Source organism: Phyllopteryx taeniolatus, chromosome 7, assembly GCF_024500385.1.
Source record: "Phyllopteryx taeniolatus isolate TA_2022b chromosome 7, UOR_Ptae_1.2, whole genome shotgun sequence".
NCBI classification, from domain to species: domain Eukaryota; kingdom Metazoa; phylum Chordata; class Actinopteri; order Syngnathiformes; family Syngnathidae; genus Phyllopteryx; species Phyllopteryx taeniolatus.
This window is the reverse complement of record NC_084508.1, coordinates 24966276-24988717: the sequence shown is the minus strand read 5'-3', so window position 1 is coordinate 24988717 and position 22442 is coordinate 24966276. Positions and strand designations below refer to the sequence as shown.

Below are 22442 nucleotides of genomic sequence, written 5' to 3'. Positions count from 1 at the left end.
CACGGCTTGTTGTTGTTGAATGTGCGAAATGATTTTGTTGGTGCACACAGAACTTCACAGAAACTGATATAGGATGTAACAGTGTCCGTATATTCATTCAGGCTGTCAGCTGAATTTTCAAAGACACTCCAGTCTGTGGAGTCTAAACAGCTTTGAAGTTCCATCTTTGCTTCATTGGTCCACTTTTTCACTGTTTTCACTGTAGGCTTCGCGCATTTAAGTTCTTGCCTGTACGTCGGTATTAAGTGAATTAAGCAGTGATCAAACGAGCCCAGGGCTGCACGAGGTATAGCACGGTATGCGTTTTTTACCGTAGTGTCGCAGTGGTCTAAAATATTATTTTCCCTGGTAGGACAGTCGATGTGCTGCTTGTATTTAGGAAGTTCGTGGTTGAGTTTAGCTTTGTTAAAGTCCCCGAGAATAATGAGGGGTGAGTCCGGGTGTTTTTTTTCAATTTCGTTGACTTGTTTGGCGAGCGTTAGCAATGCGGTGTTCGTGTTAGCTTGAGGCGGGATGTACACGCCAGCCAGGATGAATGATGCGAACTCACGTGGCGAGTAGAATGGTTTACAGTTCAAAAACAGCGACTCCAAATGCGGGCTGAAGTGTGTGCTGAGCTCCGTGACGTCCGTACACCATTTTTCGTTGATATAGAGGCATATCCCGCCGCCCTTTGTTTTCCCCGATGATTCCATGTCGCGGTCCGCTCGATGAATGTGGAAGCCGGGAAGCATGACGGCGCCATCGGGTACAGCGTCGCAAAGCCAGGTCTCCGTGAAGCACATGGCCGCGGAACGTCCGAAGTCTTTACTGGTCTTTAACAGAAGATGAAGCTCGTCCATTTTGTTGGGTAGGGAGCGTACATTCGCGAGGTGGATCGACGGGAACGCCAATCTGTATCCTCTCTCGCGGAGTTTCACCTGAATGCCGCCACGCTTCCCTCTGTGGCGCCGTTTCCGTCTCCATGCGCCGAAAACTGCAGTCGCCCCTCCGGTGAGTAACTCGGGGAAAAGAACTGAGCGGATTTGTGAAAGTTGGTGACAGAAAGTCCGGAGTAGCCTCCTTGATGGTTAGCAGGTCTCCCCTTGTGTAAGTGAGTCGTGTAAGGTCTCCAAAGACGGACGAAAAACACAAAAACAAAAACAATACTAGAGAGCGCGTTACCGAGGCGACCACACTGGTAGGCGCCATCTTGCAAAGATCCACAGTCTTTGATCTTTGTCCTCTTTGTATTGTTCTTCGTTTGTTTACTGCTGTGGAGCCCACTGGATTAGAGAAGCCGAAAGACAACCAGTACTGTCGGAGATGCTAAATATAGTAAATACAGCAGTAACGATTAATTAAAATTAAATTTGAAAGGAAAATACTTAGAGTCTCAGATTTTGTCACAGTTTATCGGTTAAGTGTTTCATCCTGATTGCTGCTGAGAGTTTTTTCGGACAAGTTTGAGGATATTTTTAAGTTAATTATGCTAACAATTAAATTTCTTTTAAATGTGGCCCACATGCTCAATTGTACCATTGCGTAATGTTTTGACATAATTTTCTTTTGCCTTGCGGATGCGTTATTTTGACATGGTTTCTAAAGGTTTCTAAGTCATGGTAGGAAAACACAGTATTATGCCCTCACAGCTTATATTTACATACCATTCAGCATGTCAGTCACATTTATTGAGTGTGTTGCAGCAGTATTCGCCTGTTTTTTGAGTGCGTCATTGTGGAGGTGTGCACATGTGCCCCGAGCTCACACAGGTGCAGAGACTTTGATGTTGCTGTAAACATCCAGTTCAAAATTCTCTTGAGATAATGTTGGTTTACTGTGTGTAAATAATAATTAGTCCCAATAGCATTGGCTTATTTCTTTTCAGCGGGGCAGGTTGAATAACTTTATTACCTTACCTTGGCCATCTCACTCCCTGGCCATATTTTATCCATAAACAACAAAAGTCTGAAGCTGCTAACTCAGATGGCTTCTCTCACATCGTTGGCTTGTGTCTTCTCCCAGGCAGAGGCACTCTGTGCTTCAGCCAAAGTGAGGTTCAGTTAGAAGTGGATGTGCGGCAAAATAGCAACACACATGAGCATCTGACATCTTTGATGAGTGTTATCGCCAGGAAAAGAATATTTGGGTTTATATGCAGACATTTGTCCCCCCTCTCGGCTTTTGGATCTGTTTTATTGAGTCTGTTTGGCTTCCTTCATATACTCTGCCAGAGTGGATATTCTGAACATAGAACTGCTGGCTGCAAGTTATATTTATATAATGAGATTTTTCCCCCACACTGTGAGTGCTTGGCAAATCTGTTCTTTTCAGATACAATTAACACTTTTTGGATTCTTCATGGGGTACATTTTTACCTAATAAACCTATGTGCAAGCCATCAGTTTACAGGAAACATCGACATTTGAAGGGAAAATAAATGATCAATTGAGTAATTTTTATTTTGTTAACTAATACTATATTTTAAATGGAATGCAAGATTCTCACCCTGAATCAGTGTTGTGTTAAGTATTGACTACAATAATGCTGCCCCAAGGTTTGTTGTAGTTAAGGTATGCATAGCTGTAGCTCATCGTCCCGTAGTAACTGAGACTAGTTGAATTTGAAACTGAATCGACAGTGCCTCTGCTGGTTACAGAGCACTACATATTGCTACAAGAAATGATTTATCAGCAGTCAATTCCATACAGACTGTCAAATTCTTAATGACCAATTGATTATTATGCCCAGTTTAAACAGTTCATATGCTCTATGTTAACACTGATAGAAATGTAGATGGTCGTTTTGTGCTCAAGTATCCATCCATCCATTTTCCGTCCCGCTTATCCTCACTAGGGTCGCGGGCGTGCTGGAGCCTGTCCCAGCTATCTTCGGCCGAGAGGCAGGGTACACCCTGAACTGGTCGCCAGTCAATCGCAGGGTACATAAGTATAAACAAACAACCATTCGCACTCACATTCACACCTACGGACAATTTAGAGTCTTCAATCAACCTACCACACATGTTTTTGGGATGTGTGCTCAAGTATGCCACATTAAAATTTTCAAGTGAGTATTTTATTTCCTCCTGAAACATCATTTTTAACACTGATCATCCAACAGAGTTGATAATGAAGAAAATAAGTAGTATTAGAAAATACAGTACATATTTTAAAAGTATGTCCTTGCTCTGGCAAACATCAGCAGGGGTGTCGAACTCATTTTAGTTTGCGGATCACATTCACCCCAATTTGATCTCAAGTGGGCCAGACCAGTATATCCTTGGCCTTATACGCTATAATGACAATTCAATTTCTTACCATTTTTTTGGGTGCAGATAATTCCAACTACATTTGGGAAAATAGTCACATTTATTGATTATTATCGTGTTGCAAATCTTGTTTCAAATCATATCAGCAATCTCAAATGACATAACAAAAACTAGTGCAATTTCAGCATTATGAATCAGTGTTTTCATTTACCCATCCAATGCAGCCCTATGGGGGGCACAAGCCAGTGCAAACTGTAGGCCGGTCCCAAGCCCGGATAAATGCAGAGGGTTGCGTCAGGAAGGGCATCCGGCTTAAAACTGATATGACAAATATGAGCGTTCATCCAAAGAATTCCATACCGATCGGTCGGGGCCCGGGTTAACATCGTCCGCCACCGGCGCCGTCAACCTGCAAGGGAGCCTGTGGAAATTCAGCTACTGTGGGTCGAAGTCGAAGAAGAAGAAGAGGTGGAAAGCGGGTTCTTCGGCAGAAAGAGAAAAGGAAAGCACAGAGCCTAGAACTGAATGTGGGGACTTTGAATGTTGGGACTATGACAGGAAAATCTCAGGAGTTGGTTGACATGATGATTAGGAGAAAGGTTGATATATTGTGTGTCCAGGAGAGCAGGTGGAAAGGCAGTAAGGCTAGAAGTTTAGGGGCAGGGTTTAAATTATTTTACCATGGTGTAGATGGGAAGATAAATGGAGTCGGGGTTATTTTAAAAGAAGATTTGGCTAAGAATGTCTTGGAGGTGAAAAGAGTATCAGATCGAGTGATGAGGCTGAAACTTGGAATTGAGGGTGTTATGTATAATGTGATTAGTGGCTATGCCCCACAGGTAGGATGTGACCTAGAGGTGAAAGAGAAATTCTGGAAGGAGCTAGACGAAGTTGTTCTGAGCATCCCAGACACAGAGAGAGTCGTGATTGGTGCAGATTGTAATGGACGTGTTGATGAAGGAAATAGGGGTTATGAAGAAGTGATGGGTAAGTATGGCATCCAGGAAAGGAACTTGGAGGGACAGATGGTGGTAGACTTTGCAAAAAGGATGCAAATGGCTGTAGTGAACACTTTTTTCCAGAAGAGGCAGGAACATAGGGTGACCTACAAGAGCGGAGGTAGAAGCACGCAGGTGGATTACATCTTGTGCAGACGATGTAATCTGAAGGAGGTTATAGACTGTAAGGTAGTGGTAGGGGAGAGTGTGGCTAGACAGCATAGGATGGTGGTGTGTAAAATGACTGGTGGTGGGGAGGAAGATTAGGAAGACAAAGGCAGACCAGAGAACCATGTGGTGGCACTGAAGAGACAACAGGAAGCAGAGCTGGAGGTGGCGGAAATGAAGATGTTGAGGTTCGCTCTTGGAGTGACCAGGTTGGATAAAATTAGAAATGAGCTCATCAGAGAGACAGCCAAGGTTCGATGTTTTGGAGACAAAGTTAGAGAGAGCAGACTTCGATGGTTTGGACACGTCCAGAGGAGAGAGAGTGAGTATATTGGTAAAAGGATGATGCAGATGGAGCTGCCAGGCAAGAGAGCTAGAGGAAGACCAAAGAGAAGCTTGATGGATGTCGTGAGGGAAGACATGAGGGCAGTTGGTGTTCGAGAGGAGAATGCAGGAGATAGGCTTATATGGAAAAGGATGACGACCCCTAAAGGCACAAGCCGAAAGGAAAAGAAGTAGTAGTGCTGTCCAAAATAAGAGTCAGTGTCGCATCAGCACAGCTGCCAGTGGCTGTGGTTGAATGCTGTCTGGTAGTCATCAAAATCCTCAGTGTGAAACTTCACAGTGCACACCGGACCAGTGTGTGGCTGCAACGAACCCTGGGTTTTGCAATCCCTTACACTGGTCGGGTCGGTGACAGTGAGGAAAGAGGAGCTTCGTGTTTGCAACAGTGTGGTTAAAGTGTAGAGCGCAGGTTGAAATGGCTTTCTTTGCCTGCGCTGAGGCAACCTGTAATCCAAGTTCTAGCCCACATGCTCAAAGCTTCTGGTTTCTCTTAAGTCAGTCTGTTAAAAGTGGAGTTTACGCTCTCTACTAGTCAGTCCCTCCCCCCAACTATGGAAACACTTCCCAGCTGAACACTGGCCCATTTTTCTTTTTTATAGTAAGTTCATTGCCGCTAATTACTATGGTGCAACAGATGTATGTTAGTACATAACATGTTTTTGTTAACTTTGTCTATGTGTGAGTACACATCTCAGGAACAGTATGTATGAATGTGTAACTGTGTTTGTGTTACAGTAGAAGTAATTGTGGGCTGTGCATGAGGTTGCTATTAAACCCCTGACAGAATTTAATGGTGGCTTGATTAGGTGGGCAAGTCGTCAGTGCGTTGCATAGCAGTTTCCTGTTCCTCTTTCAAATCACAGCACTTACACCACTTTTGCTGGCATGTAATTATTGGATCCAAACAAAGGGCTTGAGTTACTGTGGAAGTAAGGGTTATTTTCATTCAATCTCACTCTCTAGCTTGAGCCTCAACTGGAGGATTAGCCCCTTTATTATATGTATACCTTGCTTTTAAGTGATGATCCCTTTTTTTTTTCTTTTTTTTGTCTGTTTCCCAAAGGTTTTAATAATATTAATTTTAGAGTAAAAGTTATCTTTTCAGTTATTTGGTTGACCACCTGCATCCACAAATGGTGATTTTTTTAAAAAAATTTTCATTCCCCCCCGCCTCCACAAAACAATTTTGATGTTGAACCTAATTCATAGTCACAATAGAATAGGCAAGTTTAAAAATAGATTTTTAAATTAAAAATGAAAAAAAAAAAAAACGTTAGCATGTCTACATTGGATCCTCTAAACCTCAGATTTGAACTTAGTTTTTTTAAATAAGGGAACATGAAATAGTTCCAGGTGGCACGGTGCACGACTTGTTACCACATCCGTCTCACAGTTCTGAGGTCCCGTGTTCAAATCCTGCCTTTCTGTGTGGAGTTTGCATGTCCTCCCTGTACTTGCATGAGTTTTCTCCGTGTACTCCACTTTCCTCCCACATTCCAAAAAAATGCTTTATAGGTTAAGTGAAGACTCTACATTGCCCATTCAGTGGTGTGAAAAAGTGTTTGCCCCCTTCATGATTTCTTATTTTTTTGCATGTTTGTCACACTTAAATGTTTCCCATCATCAAACCAATTCAAATATTAGTCAAAGACAACACAAGTTAACACAAAATGCAGTTTTTACATTTTTTGTGACCCTGTGTATAAAAAAAAAGTGATTCCCCCTCGTTAAAACAAAACTGTGGTTTATCATACCTGAGTTCACTTTCTCTACTGACACCCCGACTTGATACTGCCACACCTGTTCTCAATCAAGAAATCACTTAAATATGACCTGCCTGACAAAGTGAAATAGACCAAAACAGCATCAAAAGCTAGAGATCATGTCGAGATCTAAAGACATTCTGAAACAAATGAGAAAGTAATTGATCTGTTAGTTTGGAAAAGGTTATAAACTGAAGCCATTTCTAAAGCTTTGGGACTCCAACAAACCACAGTGACGGCCATTATCCACAAATGGCGAAAACATAGAACAGTGGCGAACCTTCCCAGGAGTGGCCGGACAACCAAAATTACCCCAAGAGCGCAGCGACGACTCATCCAAGAGGTCACAAAAGACCCCACAACAACATCCAAATAACTGCTGTCGTCACCTGCCTCAGTTATGGTCAGTGTTCATGACTCCACCATAAGAAAGAGACTGGGCAAAAAGATGAAAAACAACAATAAGGCTCATCTCAATTTTGCCAGAGGACATCTAGATGATCACCAATACTTTTGGGAAAATACTCTGTCTGACGAGACAGAGTTTTTGGAAGGTGTGTGTCCCATTCCATCTAGCGTAAAAGTAAAACCGCATTTAAGAAAAAGAACATCATACCATCAGTAAAATATGGTGGTGGTAGTGTGATGGTCTGGGTCTGTTTTGCTACTTCAGGACCTGGAAGACTGGAAGGCTGTGATAAATGGAACCATGAATTCTGCTGTCTACCAAAAAATCCTGAAGGAGAATGTCCGGTTTGTGACCTCAAGCTGAAACGAACTTGGGTTCTGCAGCAGGACAATGATCCAAAGCACACCAGCAAGTCCACCTTTGAATGGCCGAAGAAAAACAAAATGAAGACTTTGGAGTGGCCTCCTCAAAGTCCTGACCTGAATCCTATTGAGATGCTGTGGCATGACTTTGAAAAAGCAGTACATGCTCAAAATCCGTCCAATTTGGCTGAATTACAACAATTCTGCAAAGACGAATGGGTCAAAATTCCTACACAGCGCTGTAAGAGACTTATTGCAAGTTATCACAAATGCTTGATTGCAATTGTTGCTGCTAAGGTTTGCCCAACCAGTTATTAGGTTTAGGGGGCAATCACTTTTATACACAGGGCCATTTAAGTTTGGATTTGTTTTCTCCCTAAATAATGAAAACGTTCATTTAAAAACTGAGTTTTGTGTTTACTTGTGTTGTCTTTGAGTAATATTTCAAATTGTTTGATGGAAACATTTGAGTGTGACAAACATGCAAAAAAATAAGAAGTCAGGAAGGGGCAAACACTTTTTCACACCACTGCAAAAGAATCGGCTAAGTCAACCCCAAAAATTGGTTGACGCAAAAATCTGTGCCTCGAAGCAATGCAAATTAGGATTAAACGCATATTTACAACGCCAGGAACAAAATTGCGCCGACTGGAAACATGTTTGGTTACTGTCCATGTTTTTGCACGGACATTTGTTTCAGACGCACACGACGTCGTGACCTCCCAAACATGGCTCTCACGTAGGCACAACAGTCGAGTTTCTACCGGGCGCTGGCGTATCTAGCCTTCATATCTGTGGTTGGGAACTTGGGACCACTGCTGAAATACACTGCTGTCGACCGAGGATGTCCAAGTGTTGGAATAACTTTAAACCAAAAAGGACTAAAATTAAGTGGTTGCAATTATTGCAAATGCAGAGGTGACCTAATACGCCATCTAGGAATAGCACATTTACACGCAGGCTGGACGAGCTTTGCAGCATACTAAGATATCCTGTTGTTGTTATTTTAATACTTATTGGCCAATGTAATATACCCAACAATCAATAGTTATAACTTAGAGCGTACTGTAACCCTACCATCGCTAGTTAGAACGTACTGCTGTCTTGTGTTTGTTTGCCTGCAGACAATGACACAAGCTATATACAGATAATTAGTAATAAAACAGTACTGTACTTAAATTAATTTACTTCAACTCACATTCTGCACAACACATTTATATCATACACTCAGTACAAATGTATGTAAAGGATACAATTCCAACTCTCAAAAATTAAAGGGATTTTTTTTTAGGGGGTATTACTCGGTCAGTCAACACAATATCTATAGGATAATCGATTTTAAAAAGAGTCGACAGTGACAGCCCTACTCATGCCTCTCACCAAAGTTAGCTGGTATAGGCTGCAGCACACCCACGATCCTACTGAGGATCTACTACTGAGGTTTAGAGAATAGATGTGGATGGATGGGTAGATGGATGGATAGTTGGATGGATGAAATAGCTACAGAATCACACGTCCCTATCATAAACCCTTTATTACCTATACAGGTTGTTTTAATTATCATTTTAACCTGCGTAATACTCATACTACACTACTAAGGTAACCACTATATGCATAGTAAGACTGAATAACACTTAAATTGACTATTGGATGGTGATGGTGCATTACAGAGGCGTGGCATTTTGGAGACATTATGCATTTTTCCCATTTTCAAAAGTCAATTTTCCTGAATACGTCCGTCTCCATTAAGGGAGTAGAAAACGAGGGTTGCTGAGGGCGGGTCTACTTAAAGCAACACACTTTTAAACTGTGATGCAGGTGTATGAAAAAGTGAACTGCTTCATTGTAAAAATTGTAAGTAACTTAACAGTCCCTTCACCATTAACTTGGATTATCCAACGTCTGTGTCAATTTAAAATGGATGTGTGCTGGAACAGGGAAGTATTGTTCACATATATAGGGCCCTGTGTGTTTACTATATGCAAACCTATCTAATTCAACTCAAAAGTTGCAGACTCTTTGTTGAAGCTTGTATTGATTGTAACATGACTGTGTTCTCTTTGTGCAGCTAGCCAAGAAGATTCGGGAGAAGTTTAACCGCTACCTTGACGTGGTGAACAGGAACAAACAGGTGGTGGAGGCCTCGTACACTGCTCACCTCACCTCTCCTCTCACTGCAATACAGGACTGCTGCTCCATACCAACATCTATGATGGAGTGAGTAACAATTGTGTTATTTCACTATCTTGCCTTATCTGTCATGATGTTCTCCCACTTGAATATCTCTCCAGAATATGTTTTGTCTGCAAAGTCACTTCTGAAATTGTAATAATATACTACTTTTAATTTCAACATAAACATAACTGAAGGACTGTTTAATGTACATGCCATTCTGAAATCAGTCATCGATAATGCTGCTTCAGAATATCAACTTTTAATTGCCATCTAATCCTAGACGTGTATCGCCGTTGTCAGCCAGAGTCACTCGCGTTTTTGTTATTGTTGTTGTTGTTTTACTTTCAACTGGAAGAATTTGACGTCAGACCTGACTTTTCCAATCTGAAATGCTGAAATGAAGGGCTGTTGTTGCATTCATGCTTGTTGGTATGCATGTATGTAGTGTTTCTTTAGGCCTGCACATCAACAACTACTTGCTTGGCGTGCATACACTACCGTCTTTTTTGATGGTTCGTGAAAATGGGGATTGTTTCAAGAACAGAAAAAGCTCTCATGGTGTCTGAGTATATCTGCATTTAGCATTATAGCACTAATACTGCTAGTAATTTGCCCCAGGGTACAGTTACACTGAATATACACCGTTTTAGCCAATCACGTATTCCAGGGGGTTAAAACCAAGTTGAAAATCAAGCAAAGGAGGAATGCTGCTTTCACATATAATCTTCAGCAGTGTAGCTGTCCCCTGCTTTCATCCCTCTCACTCGCCATTACCGTCTTCTTCCCTCGTCTCCCCGTAAGCCGTTATTGCTCTCTGAATGTTTGCTTTTGCAGTGCAAACTTGACTTGCTGCAAGGTCATCTTAGTCCTGTAGGGGGGAGGCAACCTGGCTCATGACCAAATGGCCACCTGTAGCAAAAGTATGCACGACATAGAGCACATACATGCTCCACAGACTAGAGTTTATATTTATGTAGCTCTGTGTCCACTCCTTAAGCCACAGATTTACATCCTTTTGGAGACAGTCAAGATGAAAAAATAGAAGCAAGAAATGGAGGAGGGCCTGGGTAGGAATGATGTGGGAACTTAGTCACCGGAGGAGGTAGGTTGGACATTGCAGGATGACGCATTGAGTGCGATAGGTCCAAAAACTTCAAAGCAGAATCCTTGGGGGAGGAAAAAGGCCAAACGCTTTCATTTTTCCTGGTTTGTGCAGTATTGTGAGATATGGGAGATGCGTGTGCTCACTTCCTTAGTTTTGCACATCAGAGCAGCTTCCAAATTTGCACAATGCATTTTTTTATTATTATTTTTGGGTGGGGGCGGTTATGCAATTAAAATTCACAATAGCGCTGTGTGTTGAATAATGATTTTAATAGTGATTTAAGAATACGACGAATACATTTTAAATATTGCTGGGATTTACGCGTGATGGTTATTTCTGTGTCACACGAGAAAATCATTGCAAGACTTAAAGATTTCATATTTTATTTATTCATAGGTTATCCTTGAAAGAGCTCTCCCAGCTTTTGGTGTTTGTATTTTGTCGTTGTAATTGAGACAATAATTTGTTAATTTATTCAACACACTATGCGTCGACCAAAACTAAAAAACACCAACAAAAAAAAAAACAGCATGGTGTGGGCAAAAGAAGGTGATACTCTTTCAGTGTTAAGCTTCTATGTTTGGAAGTCTCTGTTAGATGAGTTTAGCGGGAGAGCCAATGTGTTTGTATCAGTTACCTAGCAGGCTATAATTTTAGATGAAGATTTGAGAATTTGAGTGATTCCGGTTCCGATTACGGTTCCAAACGATTCTCAATTCTGATTCTTTTAGGGGGCTGGGTCAAAAAAGTTTGCTTGGTTTAAATCAAAGGTGTCCAAATTATGAACATCCATTTTCCATTAACCAGTATCAATATCAAGTCTATGAACTAAAAGGCAATGTGTGTGGAACTAACCCAATAGACTTAATATTCATTAATTAATCTTTCAGCTAAAAGTTAAATATAGCATTGTTAAAATAGTTATTTGGGACTGTTTCGTCACGTCAAATGGTTTATATGTGCAAGTTGTAACTTGACTTCCTGTTTTAAGCTAGTAGCCTTTTATTTTGAAGGGTACGCACCAGAACTCAGTATTTTGGCACAAAAAGTAAGCTCACATGGTACCGGTGATTTATTTTTTTAAATGGATGGAACCAAATGCTATAAAACGCTGATTCCTTTCCCTACCCACCGATGAGGCACAAGGTTTGTGTTTGTGATACTACTATTTTATTTATTACTATTTTACTGTGAGACGTTTATGTGAATTTTGTCCAAATTCATTGTGATGTAAAAAGTTGCTACGGCAAAGTTTTAGCCCAATGTTAAATTAAGCTTTTCTTTTTATTAAAATTTGTATTCTTTTTTTTAATCGTTTTTAATTTTTGGGTCATCGGCATTTACGTTGGTTTGAAGACTAAAATAAATGCTAAAAACCATCAGTGCAAAAGTGAAAGCAACCGTTTACCTTGTTGGGTGTCTCAATGTTGCCGAGAGTTGACTTCACTGAAGCGCCGCACGGTGTAGGCTGAGCCTCGGAGCGCGTCAGACATCGTGAAAGGCTCCTTTGCACAATGTAATCTTATTCCAAGTGTTGCACTGAGGCGTCTGGTCATTAATTTAACAAAGTTAAGACACACCTTTGTTCTCCGCCGCCGCCTTTTGGGCACAAGCACATGATCGTTTTGTTGTTTTTCGCCCCTTCTTCTTCGCGGCTGGAGGACAAGGCACGAGGTGAAACTGAGAACCGACATTTTTTGTTCAGTATTTAGTAGAAGCACCCTTCTGAGCAAATACAGCCATGAGTCTTTTGGGAATGATGCAACACGTTTTTCACACCTGGATTTGGGGATCATCTGCCATTCCTCTTTGCAGAGCCTCTCCAGTTCTGTCAGGTTGGACGGTGGGCAGCCATTTTCAGGTCTTTCCAGAGATGCTCAATTGGGTTTAGGTCAGGGCTCTGGCTGGGCCATTCAAAAACAGTCACAGAGTTGTTCTGAAGCCACTCCTTCGTTATTTTAGCTGTGCGCTTACTGTCATTGTCTTTTTTTTAAGGTGAACCTTCGGCCCAATCTGAGGTTCTGAGCAATCTGGAGAAGGTTTTCGTCCAGGATATCTCTGTACTTGGTCGCATTCATCTTTTCTTCGATTGCAACCAGTCTCCCTGTCCCTGCAGCTGAAAAACATACCCATAGCATGATACTGCCACCACCATGCTTCACTGTTGGGACTGTTTTGGACAGGTGATCAGCAGTGCCTGGTTTTCTCCACACATGCCACTTAGAATTAAGGCCAACAATTTCTATCATGATCTCATCAGACCACAGAAAGTTATTTCTCACCATCTTGGAGTACTTAAGGTGTTTTTTTAGCAAAATCTATGCGAGCTTTCATGTGTCTTGCACTGAGGAGAGGCTTCCGTCGGGCCACTCTGCCATAAAGCCCCGACTGGTGGAGGGCTGCAGTGATGGTTGACTTTGTAGAACTTTCTCCCATCTCCCGACTGCATCTCTGGAGCTCACCCACAGTGATCTTTGGATTCTTCTTTACCTCTCTCACCAAGGCTCTTCTCCCGCGATTGCTCAGTTTAGCCGCACGGCCAGCTCTAGGAAGGGTTCTGATCGTCCCAAATGTCTTCCATTTCAGGATTATGGAGGCCACTGTGCTCTTAGGAACCTTATGTGCAGCATAACTTTCTTTGTAACCTTAGCCACATTTGTGCCTTGCCACAATTCTGTCTCTGAGCTCTTCAGGCAGTTCCTTTGACCTCATGATTCTCATTTGCTCTGACATTCACTGTGCGCTGTAAGGTCTTATATAGACAGAGGTGTGGCTTTCCTAGTCCAATCATATAATCAAACACAGCTGGACTCCAATGAAGGTGTAGAACCATTTTAAGAATGATCAGAAGAAATGTACAACACCCGAGTTAAATATGAGTGTCACAGCAAAGGGTCTGAATACTTATGGCTGTGTGATATTTCAGTTTTTCTTTTTTAATAAATCAGCAAAAATTTCAACAATTAAGTTTTTTTTCTGTCAATATGGGGTGATGTGTGTACATTAATGAGGAAACAAATGAATTTAAATAATTTTAAGAAATGGCTGCAATATAACAAAAAGTGAGAAATTTAAGGAGGTCTGAAAACTTACCGTACTCACTGTATTGTAGCTGTTTCCACAAACCTCCTCCTTTGACTAAGCCACTGCTGTGCTTTGAAGGATTGAAAATCCACATTCGTTTTGATCTGGGCTCTGGTCGCAACAGTGTGCCTCTTCAATAGAAATTTACTCCCAGCAATTTTTGATGGTCCCCTCTGTGGGTTCAGTTTAATCTAATGGATTATATATATATATATATATATATATATATATATGTATATGTATATATATATATTTATTTAATGGATTATACAATATGGAGGAAATGTTTACTATCACGCGGAGACATCTGACTATTTTTGTGAGTAGATTCTGCTTAAAAAATATACCCTCTTGTTGTTCATTTAGTCCCCTGAAAAGAGGCCCAGTCAGTCTGAATTCTTAAAGAAATGTGCCAGTCAGTCGCTGGTGCTCACTACCTTGTACATCTTCAGGCTTATATCTAATTAGTGCATCGAGAACATTCCCCCTTCAGGGCAGGTGTATATGGTAATCAATTTTACATTTACATGCTAAAGTAAGAAAAAAACTCAAGGATTCTGAAATTGTTTTGTAACATTCAATGGCAATTTAACACAATTAAATTTCATATTGTGCCAAGAAAACTGTGCTGGAATATTTCAGTGCTCTTGTCTGGCGAGTCAAAAATAGATATTTGCTTTTTGCTGTCATTAAGATTCCTGATCAGAATGGAAGTCGTTCTCTCTCTCTCGCTCTCTTTCTCTATCTCGCTCTCTTTCTCTCTCGCTTGCTCGCTCGCTCGCTCTTGATGTTGAATTCAAAGCAGCTGCAAATGTATTTTTTATCTGCTGCACATTTTGCTGAGCGTCCTGCCCACCGCTTCTATGCAAACCAGATTTAAGGAGAATAGTAATGACTTTGGCCTTATGGGACACTAAATGAGTGAAGTACAAACGCAAGCTGTACATCACAGCACCTGCCAATCAAACTGGGCCAAGGCTAGGTCGGCTAGCAGAGGGAGCCAATAAGTGTGTAGCGGATGTGTTTTATGTGTGCATGTGTGTGTTGCTGAGCTGGGGGCGGGGGAGTTTTAGTCGGACTGAAGCGATGGAAGGATCAAAGCTTGCAGTCTTGGTGCAGTGCAGAACAGGATGCTTCTCTGCATACCTCCCCCTTTGTCAGCCCTTAATTCCAGAGATACGAGCTGTGTAAAGCATTTTCTTAGTGTTAACACACACAAACAAGACATAAAAGTAATCTGAAAAAAATGCATATTTATCGGAATTTAATGCTTTGAATTAGGATCAGCCATTCGTAAGGGGTTTGCTTGAAACTGTGTTTAAAGATATACTGACCACAACACATTATTATCAAATCTTGAATACTTAGGTGCATGTAGTTGTGTATTCTCATGGGCTGATTACTACCTCGCCTACTGTTGTGTCTGCACCAATGACCGCCTTTCTGTCCCTCTGTTGCCGTTTTTTTTTTTTTTTGCCCCCCTTCACTTCTCTAGGAAACAGAATAGAGAGAAGGCACTGTAGTTGTGTCCTACTCACAAGTCATGACAGTCTGCCTCTCAGAGATCAATATTATACTTGAAACGCTGTTATATTAGTTGTTTAATTAAAATTTTCATCCATCCAGCCATTTTCTGTCGCTTATCCGAGGTCTGGTCGAGGGGGCAGTAGCTTTAGTAGGGAAGGCCTGACTTCCCTCTCCCCAGCCAATTCCTCCAGCTCTTCCGAGGGGATCCCAAGGCGTTCCCAGGCAAGCCGAGAGACGTAGTCTCTCCAGTGTGTCCTGGGTCGTCCCCGGGGTCTCCTCCCGGTGGGACATGCTCGGAACACCTCACCAGGGAGGCGTCCAGGAGGCATCCTAAACAGATGCCGCGAGCCACCTCATCTCGCTCCTCTCAACCACCTATCTCTTAAGGGAGAGCCCGGATACCCTGCGGAGGAAACTCATTTCGGCCGCTTGTATCCGGGATCTTGTTCTTTCGGTCATGACCCACAGCTCGTGACCATAGGTGAGGGTAGAAACGTAGATCGACCGGTAAATTGAGAGCTTCGCCTTTTGGCTTACTTCCTTCTTCACCACAACGGACCGATACAAAGTCCGCAGAACTGCAGACGCTGCACTGCCTGTCGATCTCCCGTTCCATTCTTCCCTCACTTGTGAACAAGACGAAGATATTTGAACTCCTCCACTCCTTTTCCGACTGAGGATCATGGTCTCAGATTTGGAGGTGCTGATTCTCATCCCAGCCGCTTCACACTTGGCTGCGAACTGCTCCAGTGAGAGTTGGAGATCACGTCTTGATGAACCCAACAGAACCACATCATCTGCAAAAAGCAGAGATGCAATACTGAGCCCACCAAACCGGACCCCCTCTACGCCTCGGCTGCGCCTAGAAATTCTGTCTGTAAAAGTTATGAACAGAATCATGAGTCTGACCCTTACCGGAAACGAGTCCGACTTACTGCCGGCAATGCGGACCAAACTCTGACACCGGTCGTACAGGGACCGAACAGCCCGTATCAGGGGGTTCGGCACCCCATACTCCTGAAGCACCCCCCACAAGACTCCCCGAGGGACATGGTTGAACGCCTTCTCCAAGTCCACAAAACACATGCAGACTGGTTAGGCGAACTCCCAAGCACCCTCGAGGACCCTCCCGAGGGTGTAGAGCTGGTCCACTGTTCCACAGCCCTTCCAGGTCTCACTGTCATTGCCCACATGAGCATTGAAGGTCCCCCAGCAGAATGATGGAGACCCCAGCAACCCCTCCAAGGACTCCAAAATGGGTGGGTACTCTGAACTGCTGTTTGGTGCATAGGCACAAACAACAGTCAGGACCCGTCCCCCCACCCAAAGGCGGAGGAAGGCTACCCTCTCGTCCACTGGGGTGAACCCCCAATGTACAGGCGCTGAGTCGGTGGGCAATAAGTATACCCACACCTGCTCAGCGCCTCTCACCATAGGCAACTCCAGAGTGGAAGAGAGTCCAACCCCTCTCAAGTGGACTGGTACCAGAGTCCAAGCCGTGTGTGGAGGCGAATCCGACTATATCTAGTCGGAACTTCTCGACCTCACAGACCAGCTCAGGCTCCTTCCCTGCCAGAAAGGTGATATTCCACGTCCCCAGAGCCAGATTCTGTAGCCGGGGATCGGTTCGCCAAGGTCTCCGCCTTCGCCCCCCGCCAGCTCACACTGCACCTGACCCCTATGGCCCCTCCCACGGGTGATTGCGTATAAAAGGAGCTTCCCTGAATTGCTCAGTCATTCACAAGCAAAGATGGGGCGAGGTTCACCTCTTTGTGAACAAGTGCGTGAGAAAATAGTCCAACAGTTTGACAATGTTCCTCAACGTACAATTGCAAGGAATTTAGGGATTTCATCATCTACGGTCCATAATATCATCAAAAGGTCCAGAGAATCTGGAGAAATCACTGCATGTAAGCGGCAAGGCCGAAAACCAACATTGAATGCCCGTGACCTTCGATACCTCAGGCGGCACTGCGTCAAAAACCGACATCAATGTGTGAAGGATATCACAATATGGGCTCAGGAACACTTCAGAAAACCAATGTCAGTAAATTCAGTTCGGCGCTCCATCCGTAAGTACTTGAAACTTGAAACTCTACTATGCAAAGAAAAAGCCATGATAACAACAACACCCAGAAACGGCGTCGGCTTCTCTGGGCCCAAGCTCATCTAAGATGCAAAGTAGAAAAATGTTCTGTGGTCCGACGAGTCCACATTTCAAATCGTTTTGGGAAATTGTGGACGTCGTGTCCTCCGAGCCAAAGAGGAAAAGAACCATCCGGACTGTTATGGACGCAAAGTTCAAAAGCCAGCATCTGTGATGGTATGGGGCTGTGTTAGTGCCAATGGCATGGGTAACTGACACATCTGTGAAGGCACCATTAATGCTGAAAGGTACATACAGGTTTTGGAGAAACATATGCTGCCATCCAAGCAAGGTCTTTTTCATGGACGCCCCCTCCTTATTTCAGCAAGACAATTCCAAACCACATTCTGCACGTGTTACAACAGTGTGGCTTCGTAGTAAAAGAGTACGGGTACTAGACTGGCCTGCCTGCAGTCCAGACCTGTCTCCCATTGAAAATGTGTGCCACATTATGAAGCGTAAAATACGAAAACAAGCTGAAGCTGTACATCAAGCAAGAATGGGTAAGAATTCTACCTACAAAGCTTCAACAATTAGTGTCCTCAGTTCCCAAACATTTATTGAATGTTGTTAAAAGAAAAGGTGATGTAACACAGTGGTAAACATGACCCTGTCCCAGCTTTTTTGGAACGTGTTGCAGCCATAAAATTCTAAGTTAATGATTGTTTGCTAAAAACAATAACGTTTATCAGTTTGAACATTAAATATATTCTCTTTGTGGTGCATTCAATTCAATATAGGTCGAACATGATTTGCAAATCATTGTATTCTGTTTTTATTTATTTTTAACACAACGTCCCAACTTCATTGGAATTGGGGTTGTAATTTCAAATTGTGGCACAATATAACATTTTAGGTTAGTGTGTTGTTATGTCTTTTCAGTAGTATACTGTGGTGCGCTGTGGTTAATTGGAACACTTTGATCGTAATAATCATCTTACCTTTGGGGCTATCTAATCTTATCACATTTGATTATCGTATCAATTATTCCACCAAATAATAGAGTATCCTCTGATGGGACATCCTCTGACAGTGAGCCAATGTCTTAGTTGACGTCGTCATGGCGGCTTACTATCAGTGGATGTCCGAGGGTACCTAGTGCTGTTGTCTAGTTGTTAAAATGCTATTTTTAAGTCAGTTAGTCAATAAGGTGATACATATATTTATTGCATATACATATATAAATGGATATGAAGTCATGGGTGTGCATTATAAATAAGAAGATGGGTTTCCGTGATTTCTGGAATCAATTTTGGGGGTGCGCATTATATTTGAGAGTGTATTACACATGAGAAATTACGGTATATCATTACACAATAGTTTATAGTAATCCTGTTATCGGATAGGATAATCAATATGCAAATAGAATGTTATATCACATCACACCATTACTGGTGCGATATCAACATGCAGTAATTAAAAAACATTGTCAATAAGGAGAATCAGATTTCAATTCTTTCATATACATGCTTCACAATGAGCCTTCTGACATGTGATTTCAATTACTTCATTACATGAAGAGCCCTTCAATAGTACTAGTCTTATGTATTCAAGAAACATCGCTTTGTTGGGGAAAACACATTTTGGGCAGTTTTCCATGGAAAATGTTATTCCCAACAAGTCATAAATCCGACTTTAATAAGCGGTCTGGGTAACAGATGAATGTAGCTAAAATAAAAAAAAAAAAACAGGGTATAACTTTTCACCAGATGTTTTCTTTAATTTCATTTAATTCACAACAAACTTTTTTTCTTATGATTCAAGCCAATAGCGATATCAAAATCCTAACACATGCACATTAGCACACAGTCGGGGGTACATGCAATACCTGTGAGTTGAGTTTTATTGGATGTAAAAGTCTAGAGCAGTAAACCTGTTGGTGCTGAGAGAGAAGCCAGAGCTGATCCTCCAACAAGTGGTTTTGGACGGCTTCCATTAAGCCTTAAATGTTGTGCCTCTTTGTCCCTCTATTAGGTTTGATGGAAATTTCAACACCAATGTGTCTAAGACCATCTGCTGCGACAGACTCTCGCCCACCGTCAACAGCCGAGCTTTCAACCCCGGAAGAGACCTCAACTCAGGTGTGTTTGTTGCACATGCTACCGAGTTGTTTTCTTGCACCGGCCTTTGTGGAGGTATGCATGCTTCTTCACAACTTGTCTTTTCTTTCATTTAGGGATATGCGCAAATTTCGTGTAATGTAGAGTTTGACATAATAATGAGCTTTGTGTGTCAGAGAGGATGTTTGAATACGTTCCAATTTCTTCTCCTGTTCAACACACTTTATTTAGATACACTTATTTTACAGCCTGACATCAAATTCACTTTCTTCGCCTTTGAACACTCTCTGATGTTAACGATTTGTGCCACTTGTTAACGTCTCTCTGTCCTTTGCCTGTGTCCTCACTGAAATGTGAATTAGCAGGTTAAATGCGGAAGCTGGTGATTATCATTTTTGCCAACAGTGTGTGACGATGAAATGGTATATTCACAAACATGCAGGTTGTTGTGCCATTGTTAGAGATCCTTTATATTTGTGTATTCTACTGGTCTTAATAGACCTTTACATGAGGCCCTTTTTACCTTATAACCAACTAAAATCGTTCTTTGGCTGTTCATTATGGAAAACTTTTGAAAACGTGCATGAAAGCTGATTTTTTTTTTGGATTGTGTTATTGTTGATCATGTCTTGATCATGTTATCTAAACATTGAAAACCATGTAATTATGCAGATTTGATCCATTAGATCAGGGGTGTCAGATTCATTGTAGTTCAGAGGCCACATAAAGACTAATTTAATGTTAAAAGGGCCAGACCACTAAAATCCTACCGTACCTGATATAATAATAACTAATATGTTTTCCCATTGTTTGAATGCAAAATAAATCAAATACATTAGGAAAACCTTTATATTTAATGAAATCTTTTTTAATCTTTTTAAAAAACAACCTCAAATTTCTTGAATATTTTGCTTCAGTTTGTCATCCACAATGTGCACATAATAACTGATCACTGTGATTGTATTTTAAGGCACACATTTTTAAGTCACAGGTGTTTGGAACAGAAAACTGTAGTATTGCACTTTAAAAGTGAATCAACTTAAAACCTAGGAATTATTACCATTCCATTTTTTACAGACAAATAATTTTCAAAATTTCTTTTTTTTTTTTTAAACCTTCAAATTCATCCTGCGGGCTGGAATGTACCCCTTAGCGGGCCGTGTGTTGGTCACCCCTGCATTAGGTGGTTGCTGAACTGAGGTTGGATGCCTCACATCATCTGCGACAGTGATTCAACTCTTAAGTTTTTATGTGATGTTTGAAACTTCCCTTGAAAGTGTTGTCTTGCAAATTGTACGTCCTATTTTAAGATTCCACTGTAGTTAAAAGAATTTTAATGACGGGGTTAGGAACCTAGGACCATACCAAACCTTTGAGCTCTGCACCACAGGGAGGCTGTTTTGGTGGTATCCCCCTTGTTCCCATTTTTGTCACATTTGGATCTGTTTCTCCTCTGCTGCATATTTTCCCCAGACACACAAGGCTGCTCTTCTCCCAGATAATCATTCAGAGCCCGTCACCATTAGCAGGCTTGTGTTTTTCTTTTAAGTCTCCCACGCTACGTTCAATTTACCCAAACTCCTCTTCCCTCTGCTGAGTTCTGCTTGACCTTCCTTGTGCTCTCATCGTATTTATCTTCTGCCATTTGTCTCAGTCCAGTGTAAGCAATCTGCTACAGAGGGAAGGCAGGACTGATGATGGTAGCGAACCATGAATGAAGACGGCATAAAAAAAAAAAAAAACTAGCAAAAACACGTTAATACAGATACAATAGCAGCACATTGAAAGGACGCTAGATTGAAGAGGACTAGGTCACAATGCTCTATGATTAAAACCATCTTTTCACTTCTATTTATCTCTCTTCTACCATCTTATTCTCATTCCTCATCCAATGTTTTGGTATGTGAATTGTACTGTATGTCAACACTAAATTAATCTTGTGTGTGTCCCTAGCAGCAGTCAATTAAAATTATAAGCTGTATTGGCCAAAAAGCATAGATTTCTCCCACTTGTCTAATAAAGTTAGATGTTTCGTTTTCTGCAGTCCACAATTATAATATAAAGAATTGTTGCTCTGTGCTTATAAGAGGTCATTGTATGCCACTGAATTTGCTGCGTCATGTTGTAAACTCATTACAATATACATTTAGCTTGGTACAGCTGAAACATCTAATGGGAAATTCTTTTGGTATATTTGTGTATTATAATTCTTTTTATAGTAGTTACAGTTTATACTGGTGTAAAACTTCACCCCATCCTGCTTGCCACTATTTTGCCTCTCAGTAATAAACTATACTATACTACACACTCTTGAGACAGTGATACAGTTCTTTATTATTGCCAAGTACAATTACAATAAAATGTTGTCTGACCGTGTCAGTCAAACTGAGCAATACACTGGTCAACAACAAATTGATTGTCTAAGATTGTTTAGCTGATTTGGGCAATTTTGATGTGCTGAATCGAAATATCACATTGGTTTTGCTCAGTCAGGTCAACTTTTTGAACTATGGCCACATGTTTTTATATACATGTACATGTATTTTCCCTTTAGAGGTTCAAATCAACGGCGGCTCATTCCCTGAGTTTTGAACAATGATTACATAACATTAAATTTACAGGTATCAGTATCAGAATCATCATTATTTGCCAAGTATGTCAAAAACACACAAGGAATTTGTGTCCGATAGTTAGAGCCGCTCTAGTACGACAACAGTCAATTGACAGAGAATACCTTTGAGACATAAAGACATTTAAAAAAAAAAAAACTGTCACTGAGCAATAATTACTTGTATTTATCAAATTGTACTGTTCAATTTACAGTGAGCAAAGTTTGTAACATTTGATTAATAAACTGTTACCAACTTTGCATTAAAAATCTGACCGAACAAGAGAGGGGGATATAATTTTCGGTTTCAGCGATGCAAAATTGTTAGTTGAAAAAAACATAAGACAACTTCGGAAAAATGTTTTTTTTTTTTTGTAACCCAGTGTTCTTTATAAAGGCAGAATCTATGATAGTGCTCTTCTATTGGCTCTTATTGGTTTTA

The 22442-nt window shown here is 41.4% G+C and overlaps 1 protein-coding gene across 3 annotated transcripts in view; it reads left to right on the top strand.

Annotated features, from left to right (window-relative positions):
- cachd1 (cache domain containing 1) overlaps window positions 1-22442 on the top strand; it is a 104978-nt gene that overhangs the window by 54268 nt on the left and 28268 nt on the right. For all 3 annotated transcript variants that reach the window (XM_061778792.1, XM_061778793.1, XM_061778791.1), the window contains exons 3-4: window positions 9364-9512; window positions 19307-19413. In XM_061778792.1, coding sequence (XP_061634776.1) covers window positions 9364-9512; window positions 19307-19413 — 256 coding nt within the window. The remainder of the gene's footprint in view (window positions 1-9363; window positions 9513-19306; window positions 19414-22442) is intronic.